General features: G+C 46.9%; 1 protein-coding gene across 11 annotated transcripts in view; it reads right to left on the bottom strand.

Moving 5' to 3' along the window:
• The window catches only part of Tns3 (tensin 3), a 271,418-nt gene that overhangs the window by 111,846 nt on the left and 146,837 nt on the right, over positions 1-12,735 (bottom strand). For all 11 annotated transcript variants that reach the window (XM_074065416.1, XM_074065415.1, XM_074065414.1 and 8 more), the window contains 3 exons: positions 10,483-10,595; positions 9,675-9,735; positions 8,855-8,930 (listed from right to left, as the gene is read on the bottom strand). In XM_074065416.1, coding sequence (XP_073921517.1) covers positions 8,855-8,930; positions 9,675-9,735; positions 10,483-10,595 — 250 coding nt within the window. The remainder of the gene's footprint in view (positions 1-8,854; positions 8,931-9,674; positions 9,736-10,482; positions 10,596-12,735) is intronic.

Below are 12,735 nucleotides of genomic sequence, written 5' to 3'. Positions count from 1 at the left end.
ATCTTGTAGCCATTTCCCCTTGTGTCTGAATCTGAGCCTGCTGTCAGGCTGGGTACCCACCTTCCCCAAAATGGCATCCAGTACAGTTCCTGCTCACAAATGCTGTGACTCACCACCCAGGAATCCCCACACTCTACATGCCAGGCCTGGACGAATAGGTCCAGCTCTGCAGCCCAGAGTGAGAGAGGCCACGACGTGGGAGTCTGCCATGGCCAGGTCGAGCAGCTGCAACATGCCTCAGACAAGGTCCTCCTGGACCCAGTGTGATTCTCCTGATAGCAGAATCTTATTTATCATAATACAAGGCCTAGAATTCTTCTGGACTTATAGAGGGGTCAGTGATCCAGTCCCATCTCATGGAACACCTGCCATCTTGTATTCCCATGAGCCCTCCCCAGCATTCTTGGGGTAAGATATATGACAACGCTCCCTGTAGTATACAGCCCCTGCCTCCTTCTCAACTTCCTCTCCATTGATCAGGGGAGGCATCAGCACGCCTCCTTCTTTTTTTTTTTTGCCAGGACCATTGGTAAACTTTTTTTTTTATTGTTTTATTACTCATATGTGCATACAAGGTTTGGGTCATTTCTCCCCCCTGCCCCCACCCCCTCCCTTACCACCCACTCTGCCCCCTCCCTCTCCCCCCTACCCCCTCAATACCCAGCAGAAACTATTTTGCCCTTATTTCTAATTTTGTTGTAGAGAGAGTATAAGCAATAATAGGAAGGAACAAGGATTTTTGCTGGTTGAGATAAGGATAGCTATACAGGGAGTTGACTCACATTGATTTCCTGTGCGTGGGTGTTACCTTCCAGGTTAATTCTTTTTGATCTAACCTTTTCTCTAGTTCCTGGTCCCCTTTTCCTATTGGCCTCAGTTGCTTTAAGGTAACTGCTTTAGTTTCTCTGCATTAAGGGCAACAAATGCTAGCTAATTTTTTAGGTGTCTTACCTATCCTCACACCTTCCTTGTGTGCTCTCGCTTTTATCATGTGCTCAAAGTCCAATCCCATTGTTGTGTTTGCCCTTGATCTAATGTCCACATATGAGGGAGAACATACGATTTTTGGTCTTTTGGGCCAGCTAACCTCACTCAGAATGATGTTCTCCAATTCCATCCATTTACCAGTGAATGATAACATTTCGTTCCTCTTCATGGCTGCATAAAATTCCATTGTGTATAGATACCACATTTTCTTAATCCATTCATCAGTAGCACCCCTCCTTCTTGACCCATCAGGAGCTCCAGCCCTTTTCTGAACAAGTCAAGATACCACAAAGTCTACCCTAGCATGGGCCTCTAGACAGCCCCAACCAATACAACATTGGAGACAAAACACCCACCAACCAGAAGACTGCCTTGGGTGCCCTCCAGAGGGTCCAATATTTACCCATTATCAACACAATAAGGCTGGGCACTTGTAGCTCACATCTATAATCCTAGCTACTCAAAAGGCAGAGATCAGGAGGATCGGGGTTCAAAGCCAGCCTGAGCAAATAGTTCATAAGACCCTATCTCAAAAACATCCATCACTAAAAGGGGCTGGTGGAGTGGCTCAAGGGGTAGGCCCTGAGTTCAAACCTCAGTACTGCAAAAAAAAAAAAGAATAAATTTTCTAGCAATGGTGGCCAGAGACCAGAATTGGGCTCCTCACACTTGACTGTGCTTGATACAAAGCACAAAGCTCTGAAATTTCCCTTCAGCCTCTGGCTTTAGTAGTTCTTCTTACCTGGGATCTCCCCAGGATTATTTCTAGAATATGTTGAATCTTTGTCTCCAGATTTAGAAAATCTACATTTGAAATAATTCAGGGTTTCTGCCACAATTTTGTAGTATGGAAAATAAAATAAAAACAGTAATAGCTGGGCACAGGGAGCTCACACCTGTTATCCTAGCTACTCAGGAGGCAGAGATCAGGAGGATCACGGTTCAAAGCCAGCCCCAGGCAAATAATTTGGGAGACCCTATCTTGAAAATAAATAAATAAATAAATAAAGACCATCACAAAAAAGGACTGGTGGAATGGCTCAAGATGTAGGCCCTGAGTTCAAGCCCCAGTACCGCAAAAAAAAAAGAAAGAAAGAAAGAAAGAAACACTAGACAGCCTATCAAATGCCTCGGGAAATCTGTGACATCAGATGTCTGAAGGAGCGCCCATGTTGACATTCACAGCCTCTTTGGACTATAGATTCTCTGACTGAAAACTGAATATTATAACGCTCACACAGATATTTTGTCATACAGATTAAATGAGCACCACATAGCAATACAATTCATAAATCCAACTATCTGTGCCATCTGTCATGCCGATATGTACAGCCAGCCTTGTGCACCTGTGGCATGTGCATCTGCAGATTCAACCAATCCAGTAATAGAAAATATTCAAGAAAGCAACTGTGTCTGTCCTGAACCCATACAGACTTTCTTCCTTGCCATTATTCCCTACACAAGGCAGAGTAGCAACTACTTACAAAGCATTTGCATTGCAACAGGCATTATACCTCGGGTAGACAGAATTTCGAATTTATGAACACCTACGTTGTATACAAACACTAGTTCATTTTATGTGGCATTTGAGCGTCCTTTGATTTTGTATCTATATGGGTCCTGGAACCACTACTTTCTGGACTGTGGAAGAAGAACTACATTTATCATCTATGGTATAAGATACTCAAATTTGGCACTGAGCAATGATCTCCATGGGGTTTTCTGCATGCACCTTGCTTTCTTTTTGTCTGAGGGAACAACCTGGAAACCTTGGCCTAATTTTATTTTCATACAGTTGCATAAACACATGCCTGTGCCCCTGACTGGATGCTATGATGATGGTGACCAGACACCAAGACCTGCTTTGACTCCATCTACACGTGGAGTACACTGAGATGAAAGGTAGATTCACAGAAGTTCACAGAGAAGAAGGATCTACCTGACATTTAAAGACAACTGATATGTCAGTAGTTTGCTTAATCCTTAGGCACAGGGATATATTTTTATTCCAATCTCTCCAAATGTAAAAGAAATAATTCCTTGGACTAAGGACGTTAAAACTCAGGTAGCAATCATGGGATCACCTACCTGAAGTTCAGAGGTCAGCCATTGCCAAGGGCAGCATCTATTCAGACGCAAAGTCCCAAGCAAAAGAGCAGGGGCCCTCAAAGCATCCCCAAAAAAGAAGTGACAACCACACTCTGGCCCAACTCTGCAGGACTCAAGGAACCTGTGTCCTCAGGAAATGTGAGCTGCACCCACAGAGTTGAAGGTCAAAGACAGCACCTACATTGTGCTGGCATGGATCACAGTCTCCCTCAGAGCTGAACGTGTTGCAGATGGCCACCACATTGTAAGTCATGACTCAACACCAATGAAAGGTGAGGAGATAAGGGACTGTCAACAAAACCCAGAGTCCATGGTACTGAGCTAAAAAGAGTGATGAAGACCTGGCTCAGGTCTAGAAGATTCACAGTGTAATGAGGAGAAAGAATCACAGCATAACTCAGTGGTGGGTACAACATAGACCTGTCCACACCCCTTCCCAGTCACAGAATCACACTGCCACTTTCCCTGATCCCACACAATTACGCATGGTAAGAAACAACACACTACATTGCTATTTGTGGAGACCTGTGAGGAGGAGGCTTCACCTGCATTTAGAAGTCCAGTCATGGGCACAAGGTCATAGAGCAGCAACCCTGAAGATAAAAATACAAGTGGCGTGGGTTTGCCCAGGCAGGGAGCAAGATGGAGCATGCAGACCAGAAGAGTGTTTACAAGCCCTGGACCTGAGTGCTGAGACGGGAGGGGGCAAGCCAGATCAGGCCCATGGCTCCCTGCCAGAGCCCTGCTGGGGCTGCTGCCCACGTGAATTCTTGAGCAGGGTTACATAACCAGCAGGCAGCCCTCGCCAAGGTGCTGCCTCTCTACTGACAGCTGCACAGCGGGTATTTACTGAACCTTTGGAAGGCCTTTCTTTTTGGAGGGGTGGACTAAGAAATGTGACCTTTTATGAAAACCATGTTGTGAAGACAGGAGGAGTGAGATGGGCAGTTGAGATGAGCGGTGAGGATGGGTTGACCATGTGGAGACCACAACAGAACCGAGGGTCAATGTTAATTGTGCTGTCACCAATCACACCACCATCTGCTGGTCTCTAGAGCCTCAGGAATAACAAATGGAGCTGTGCTTTCTCAATGCATTTTCCATTGACTCCGCCCTTTCGTTCTCCACAAACTTGACCGCTACATCCCTCTTTGCAAGTCTGTCATGAGGAAGTTCACCTGCACAGAAGCAATGCAGACACTCGCCAAAATGAAAGAGGACTGGATCGACCAAAGAGGACATGACATCTTTTGGAGGGAGGAGGGTAAAGGACAGGGAGCCAGCCTGGGAAGCACAGGTTGACCTGGTCAAGATGCCTTTAGCTCATCTAGACACACATTTTCTGTTCTTAGATCCTTTCCAGTTCCTGGCTGGTGCCAAATTCTTCATGAGACACGAAGCCACCTGCATACTTGAACTTTACACAGCAATTCCCTCCCCCATTTGCAGACTTCGAATTTGACTTGAAGTTTCCACTTATGGTTTGCAGGTGCAGGGTTGCACCTGTACAGCAACAGGCCAGACCTGGAGGACAGGGGCCAAGTGAGGGCAGGGGCGCATCTGTGTTTTCTGTGGCTGTTGGATTCTTTTGGAGATGGGACAAGGGCTGGAAGCAGGAATTTGAGAGCCCTCTTGCATTCCAAAACCTCAGAATGCCAGAGACCCAATTCAAACAGCGAGGCTCATTTCATTCTCTAGGAAGTCACGCCTTCCAGCACTGTTCCTTCCCTGCACTGACCTGAGAGCCTTCTCGGGTAGAACCCATGGTGCTGAGATTTTTTTGGCTATACTGGGGTTTGAACTCAGGACTTCACACTTGCTAGGCAGGTGCTCTACCACTTGAGCCACTCTGCCAGTCCTATTTTGTGTTGGGTATTTTCGAGATTAGGGTCTCGCAAACTATCTGCCCAGGCTAGCTTCAGACCACAATCCTCCTGATCTCTGCTTCCCAAGTAGCTAGAATTACATGCGTGAGCCACCAGTGCCTGAGGTTTTTGAGCACGGGCCGACTACATAGACTACAATTTGAGTGTTGGCTGTGACAACTGGGCTTCTGCCCTCCACACAGACCATGGCCACCAGCTCTGCCATGAGGCCACTTCCTATCTGACTCTCTGGAAAGTGCCTTTTTCACCCACCCCACCTTGACTTAAGCTCTCGTCTCTGTGCACACACCAGCACACTCAGCTCTACCTGTGCTAGCTATTTGCATATTTGTCTCGTCAAACAACTGGAATCAAAACTCTAGAAGTAGGGGCTGTGCGTGCCCTTATGTATCCACTATCCCACTATGTCCAGACCACAGGCTGTGCTAGGGATGTTCTGACTGAGTTGTGTCCTCGCAAATTCCTAGGTTGAAAGCCTCAGGACCTCAGACTGTAACTACATTTAGAGACAGGGTTTTTATGAAGGCATTTAGTGGAAATAAGGCGATTAGCATGGGCCTTAGTCAATTATGGCTGCTGTCCTTATAAGAAGAGGAAATTAGGGCTGAGTCAGCGGGACAATCACAAAGACGGAGAGAAGACAGAGTGTACAAATCAAGCAGTGAGGCCTCAGGAGAGGACATCCCTGCTTGACCTTGATTTTAGACTTCCAGCTCCCACAACTGTGAGGAAATAAATTCCTGTTGTTTAAGTCCCCCAGTCTGTGGTTGGTGCCTCTTCATTATGGCAGCCCCAGTGAAATCCAATGGTTCCAAAGTGCTTTCAGGCTTCTGAGAGACAGACCATGACAAAACGCTGAGGCAGTCATGTATATGAACACTGCAAGGAGAAATTACCTTGTGTAAGGGAAAAATACTCCTCAGCTGTCACCCACATCTCCTGCCTCCCATCTGATAAGGCTACAGAAAATAAAGGCACAGTGTACAAAAAGAAATCATAAACACAGGAAGCATAAATCAAACCATAATGCCATCCTAAAAATATCCCCTGTGAGCAATGAAAAAAGGCACAGGAAGGAAGTGATCTTATCAAATGCAACTATCTCCTGTGAAAAGATCTAAAATCTGTTTGCCAGCATTTCTAATGAAAACAAACCAACTGTAGAAGAGGTGACCCGTGGCATGAAGTTCACCTCCAGAGACCCCAGCTAAGCCTCCTGCCGGAATTCCAGGTCCCGGGCTCCCAGATTTTTCACGGGAGTGCACCCTGGCTTCCACGGAGCCACGCCCACATGGCCCACTGAGCCGCCACTACCACTCACAGGGAAGCTTCCCTAGCACACAGCTCAGTCACTTGATGGTTTTCAGAGCCTAGCATGGCTGACTGGCTTGGGTATGCGCCCCTGGCCAGTGATTTTCTGCCTCAGTTACAGGGCAGTGGACAGAGCACAGCACAGCACTTAACAACTGAAGGCTGAAAACATTCCTCTCACACTTCTATCTGTGCTCTGAGATGTTCAAGGGCACAGTTTGACCTTGGACAAAGGTAAGAGTCAAATCAGCTCTGCCTGCAGATACTTGGAGTCACCTGTGGGCCACCATAGAGGCCAAGGATGGAGGATTCATTGAGTGTCACATCTCTACAGCTGATGAGAGCTGGGCTGGCAGGTGTCAAAGATGAGGTCAACTTTACAGCAGCAGAATAGTGTCGCTGAGAAAGTGAAACTAGCAAACACCAAGGCTTTGCTTCCACACCAGTGAACTGAGCCATTCTACCTTAAGGAAGAATACCATGTGGTTTGAAGGTGAATGGAAGCAACTGGAGGACATCACATTAAGTGAAGTAAGCCAGGCTCAGAAAGACAAAGGCTGCATGTTTTCTCTCATATGTGGAAGACAGATCCAAAGATAAACATATACACAAAAACAAACATGATCACATACAAGCTTATACACAGAACACATATGTAATACTGGAACTACTCTATGGAACTCGGGGGAGGAAGGAAAGGAAAAGAGAATGATAGAGCATCAGTAATATCATAAAACATCACATCTGTGCAGGTAGAGGACATAAGGATGTGCACTGAAAGCTGCTGAGTAATGGGGGGGAGGGAGGGGGGGAGGGAGAGTAATGGAAGGGGTTGAATGGACCAAAGTAAAGTAGACTCACAGCGGGGACACACTGAGAAACCCCTTTGAAAATTGACTTAGGAATTAATAAGGAAAGACAGGACTATAAAATAGATACAGTGGGGGAGGGGATCCTGCTGGGGGGTGTGAATGGAGGAGATGAAGGTGAGGGAATATGGTGGATGAACTTCATATACTTATATGAAATAGAACAAAGAAACCTCTTGCAATTGCTTTAAGTCAGGCAGGGAGGGGACTGAGGGGGAGATGGTGGGGGTGACCTAACCAATGTACAATGTAAGCCATTCAAACTGTCACAATGAATCCCCCCTGTACAATGAATATATCCTTCCAAAAATGAAAACAAACAAAAACAACTGAACTGTCCTGAGGATGGAAGACGACACTGTACAGTGTTTAGCACAGTGCCTCACACATTTGGGGCTCATCCCGCACATGACCACTGTTCTCACTGGTCCTAATTCCCCTAATATCCTTTCCATTTGCAAAACCCACTCTCTGAAGCAGGGCAGACCGGGGTGGGAGTGGGGAGTGTGTGTGCAGGATCGAAAGGTCACAGCAATGATGTGTGTGTGTGTGAGAGAGAGAGAGAGAGAGAGAGAGAGAGAGAGAGCATGGTGCTGAGGATTGAGCCCCGGACCTTGGGCATGCTAGGCACCCATTCTAGCCCCATCTACATCCCCAGCCCTGTCCGTATTTTCATGAGTGTTTCAGGATGGACAAGATGGGATTTCCCCATTTACTAACAAAGGGTTTTCAAATGCAAATTTTCAGGACTTTGGATGAGGCATTTATGACAAAATGCAAAGCAAACTCTTAAATCATGTTCTTGTCTAAACAAAATGGACTTGCCAAGGCCACATAAAGATGAGATCTAACATATTCTATATGCGTTGGAAGCAGTACATATGCCTTAAAGGTTTTCTTTATTTCAGACAAAATCTTTCCAAAAGTTATTTTACATGTATGCATTCTTTTGTACTCAAGACAGATGAAAGGGTAAAATATAGTAAGTTAATTTCCTCTAAGAACCACACACCCAAGAAACAAAATTATCTAAAGAAATCACTGTTTTGATCATTAACTAAGCTGTAACATCAATTGTACTTCATACCTTGGCTTTTAATGATAAATGTGTATTTTATTTCTCCACTCACATGCTGGGAGGCCTATGATTATATTAAGATTACAAATTAGGTCAGGAAAGAGGGACACTCAGAGGCCAATGGCTGACTTCATACTTGTTTTCTGGTTTTTTTTTTTTTTTTTTTTTTTTTGCGATACTGGGGCTTGAACTCAGGGCCTTCACCTTGAGCCATTCCACCAGCCCTTTTCATGTTAGATATTTTCAAGGCACAGGCTTGTGAACTATTTGTCCTGGACTGGTTTTGAACTGCGATCCTCCTGATCTCTGCCTCCTAAGTAGCTGGGATTACAGGTGAAGTGATGAGTGCCTGGCTAGAACTTGTTTTCAAGTTTGCATACATTGATTATCTAACAACTGTCAGGACAAAGATCTGTTCTCTTTTTAATTAAAGTACTTTTACTTGGAAATTAATGAAAGGCACTGAAATGAAAGTTACTTTTCAGCTACTTTTCCTATGGATATTTCTGTTCTTTTTTCAGGGAGCGGGGAGTATACGGGTATATTACTGTTTTAAGATAGAATCACTTTTTCCTTTGGGAGGAGGGTACATTACTGGGGAAGGATATACTCACCATGATATCTCCTTTCAGCAGCTGAGCTGGTTCAATAACAATGCAGATCCTGCTAGGGTTTTCTGGCCCAACATTGCTTTGGGTTAACAAGAAAGTCGATTATTATATGATGTCATTGACAGAAGGCACATTGATAAAAAGAACCATGTAATTCAAAGTTCAGAAATCACAGGAAGCATTTGATTATCTCAGAATCACTCAAGGGAGAGTTCTCACTGCAACTTCCAGGTAAGTGAACAACTAGAAGGACCTGTGCTCAGCAAAGATGGATACATAAAGCCCTGGAGGGAGACACCAATATGGTGACAGGCCCAGCTTCTGTTATAAACAAGCTGAGTGTACAACCCCTCAAGTGTCATCCCTATGAGCAGGGTCCAGCTCTTTTTTTGAGTGGCAGACCACTTGTCACCTTAACTTATATCCATTAATGCCCATACAACGCTATCCACACACACAAAAGAAGCTCAGAAAGTCTCAGAAATCAGAGGATGTGTGTGGCTATCCTTTGTCTAAAATACAAAAGACAGACACAGAAAACTCTTAACAGAAGCCTGTCCTAAGACTCTTTCCAATATGTCTACTTTCAAACAGCAATGGCCCTCTCCCTGGAGGCTTCAGGGTCCAGCATCTTAATGAAGCCAACTGCAGTGACACTGATAGGACACCAGCATGGGATGAGAACAAGGGGGCCCCAGGGCTTTCCTCTCTGTACCCTGCTGGAGACCTCTGGCACCCTTCATCCCACAGCTCCACCTCTTCCCGGGGCTCCACCACCATCCCCTGGGCCATGAGCAGACTGAGCTAGGGCCCAAGCACTTACTAGATTCCAGATGTGTACACGGGTTGCATGGCTTGGTAGAGCTTCAGGAAGGGTCGGCAAGCTGAAAGAGAGGCACAGTCCTATAAGATCGGGATAACTACCATACATAGGAGTCCAGCCAGTAGAGAGAGACAAGGCTTGACCTCCATCCAGAAGGTGACTGGGGCTCTAAACAGTGGGGCAGGGACTGGCAGAGTAGCTCAAGTGGTAGAGTGCCTGCCTAGCAAGCATGAGACCCTGAGTTCAAATCCCAGTACCACCAAACAAACAAAAAACAGTGGGGTTAGGAGGCCTTGCAAACTACCTTGCAGCTCAATTAGGTCACCCTGGTCCTGATGACCAGGAGAACTGGAAGTCCCAGACTTTAACACAGGCAAAACCAATGAGTAAGCACATGTCTGGGTGGACATGAGCAGCAGGGGACAGGGTCTCCTCTAAAGAGGGTCCCTGAAATGACTCCTGGAGGTGGTCTGGTGCTGGCATCTCTCACAGCATGGAACCTGCAGGCCAAGTGCCCAACTGACCCTCAGGGCAGCTGACCCAGGATAAGCTGGCCTTCCAGAGTCCTCTCAGGACACAGGGGTACTTGGGATGCCCCTCACCCACTGCCTGCCTCATATCTGATCAATTGCTTTGGTCTGGTCCCACAAAGTTACATGGGGAGGGGCTGTGTCTATGGCCAGGAAGCCTAGGCACAGAACCTGGACAATGCAAAAGGGAAAGAGAGGCTTGGTTAAGTTGAGGAGACCTAACCTGGTCCCCAGACTGGGCTGGAAGATTGCAGGCACAAGGCATAGATATCACTTACCTCCCCCAGCATCGAAGCTTGGGGCACCATGCAGGATGACAAAATGAAGGAACAGAGGTGAGGCATTCATCTTCACAGAGCCAGACAGAAGTCCACTGAGAAACTGCACATACCTGTGGAGGATAGCAGCTGAGCCCTGGGGACATCCTGTCCCACGCTGCGCAGCAAAAGTGGCTCTCAGCTCATGTCCTGGAGGGGGCTCCAGCCACACCTCTAGGAACTGCCCCACACTGACAGTGTGCTGGACATTACAGACACAGAGGCACGAGCAAGTGAGTGCCTTGCTGAACCCCATGCTAACACTGGGGTACAGTCACCAGGCACAAGTCCCACAGCTGATCATGCCTATGGATTCCTATTCTATCACACGAGCCATAAGGAGCAACAGAACTGGTCTGTCCTGCCCAAATCTCCTCCTGGGCCCTCTCCCCATGGCCTGTCCCTCGGGCTAAGATTACCCATGGCTGGGACTATGTGACTTTTCCTCCCTGAATTCACTGGCCTCGTGCATCCATGCCTTTCACATGCATATGGTGGCCAAGAGAGAAGTTCCTACCCTACTACGGTAGGTGACTACAGCATCCTCGTGAGACACAGTAGGGCAGCAGTGGCTGGAATGGAAACTGAATCCTCATCAGGCTCCAATGCTACTCTGGCCTTCGCCCTCTTTCCCTGTTCCATGTCCCTATTTCCTGTGCACCTGGGAGCAGAACTGACCCCTGCCCCGAGGTGTCACATGGTGATCCCATTATACCCCTACCACCTCCATTATAGCTTGAAACACCTCTGGCTGGGATCTATTTGCTTCTTTGTCTTTCTCCACAAAAGGACTGAAATCTTTGCAAGGAAGGGAAGAAAAAGAACAACCAGCCACAGATTCCAAAATATTTAACTCAGCTCCGAAGCCGACAGTAGCACCAAGCCAGAAGCAGTAAGTAAAAGTTGTCAGCACAGAGTCCTCACTCCTCCAAATCCCTGTGGGAGCCAAGAGCCGTCCCATCCCAGGAGGGACACAGTCCCAAGCCTCCATGTTACTTACCCTAAGAAAGAATCCCTACCATACACTGGAATTCAAACCAGTCCATCACTGAAGCAGCTGAATCCGCACACAAAGAAAACCGAGTAATAGCAAATTTCTGATAAACATTAAAAAAAAAAAAAAACAACTAGAGCTGGGCATGTGATACACACATCCCAGCCACTCAAGAGCAGGAGGTAGGGGAATCTTGGTTCTAGGTCAGCTCTGGAAAAAGTGAGGTAAACAAACTAAAACATCAAAAAGGACTGGGGTGTATCTCAGGCAAGCATGAGGTCCTGAGTTTAATCCCTAGTGCTACAAACAAAGAATTTTAAAAAAACCTTACTTATAGACTAACCTCTAAGAAAACTCTGTTTGCTTCATTGTAGGTACAATTCATAGTGAAAAAGTGTTCCTGCCTTCCTGGCAGCAAACTGCTCTTCTTTTGATGTGTGATTTGTCTACTTTTCAGCATCTGAGTTTCACGCACTACAGAGCAAAGGTAATGGAGTCACAGGACAGAGCATCTCAGTCACGCTGCTCAGGACAGGTGGCCCTGGATCCTAGGCAGTCTGTGCTGTGGGTTTCTCCTGCCCAAGAGGGGTGGGCCCAGTGTGGACTCCATGGGTGCCGTGGGTGGCCCTGCATTGAACTCACAGTGGCATCACCCTTGTTGGGCCTTCTTGGGCCCAACATGCACCCTGACGCAGGCACTGGGGTAGGCTTAGTGCTGGCTTACATTTTCATACAAACATGAGCAGCCTGGGGACTGGACTTCATCTGAACCCAGAGCAATCCTAGCCCCCTGTGAGAAGCAAAGCTGAGACTATCGGCTCCTTGTCCACACTGTGGGCAGGGAGTATCTCTTCCTGCTGCCTGTGCACCAGACAGTACAAAAAGTGACCTCTTCCACAGAGAAGCAGCAGGGGGATAGCAGAACTCTGTTCATCCACAACTCCCAGAGGAAGTGGCCAAAGTCCAGGGCTCACTGCTGGGTTCCACAGAAGGGGAAGGAGGCAACAGCTTGGGACACAGGCCTCCTCAAGCCTTCCCTCCCTGAAACTGGCCTTCAACAGTCACTGCCTTCCCAAGTGTCTTCAAAGGACTGCTCAGTGCACGGATTAACCAACCCAAAAAGTATTTGGTCAGGTTGTGCTCAGACATTCTGCCACCATGGGTTCGAACAACCTTTACATGGCCTGTAAGGTCTGTGAGCCGATTTACAGTACACAGAA

This window comes from Castor canadensis, chromosome 2, assembly GCF_047511655.1.
Source record: "Castor canadensis chromosome 2, mCasCan1.hap1v2, whole genome shotgun sequence".
In the NCBI taxonomy this organism is placed as follows: domain Eukaryota; kingdom Metazoa; phylum Chordata; class Mammalia; order Rodentia; family Castoridae; genus Castor; species Castor canadensis.
The sequence above is the reverse complement of the archived record's forward strand: the minus strand, read 5'-3'. Positions and strand labels throughout refer to the sequence as shown.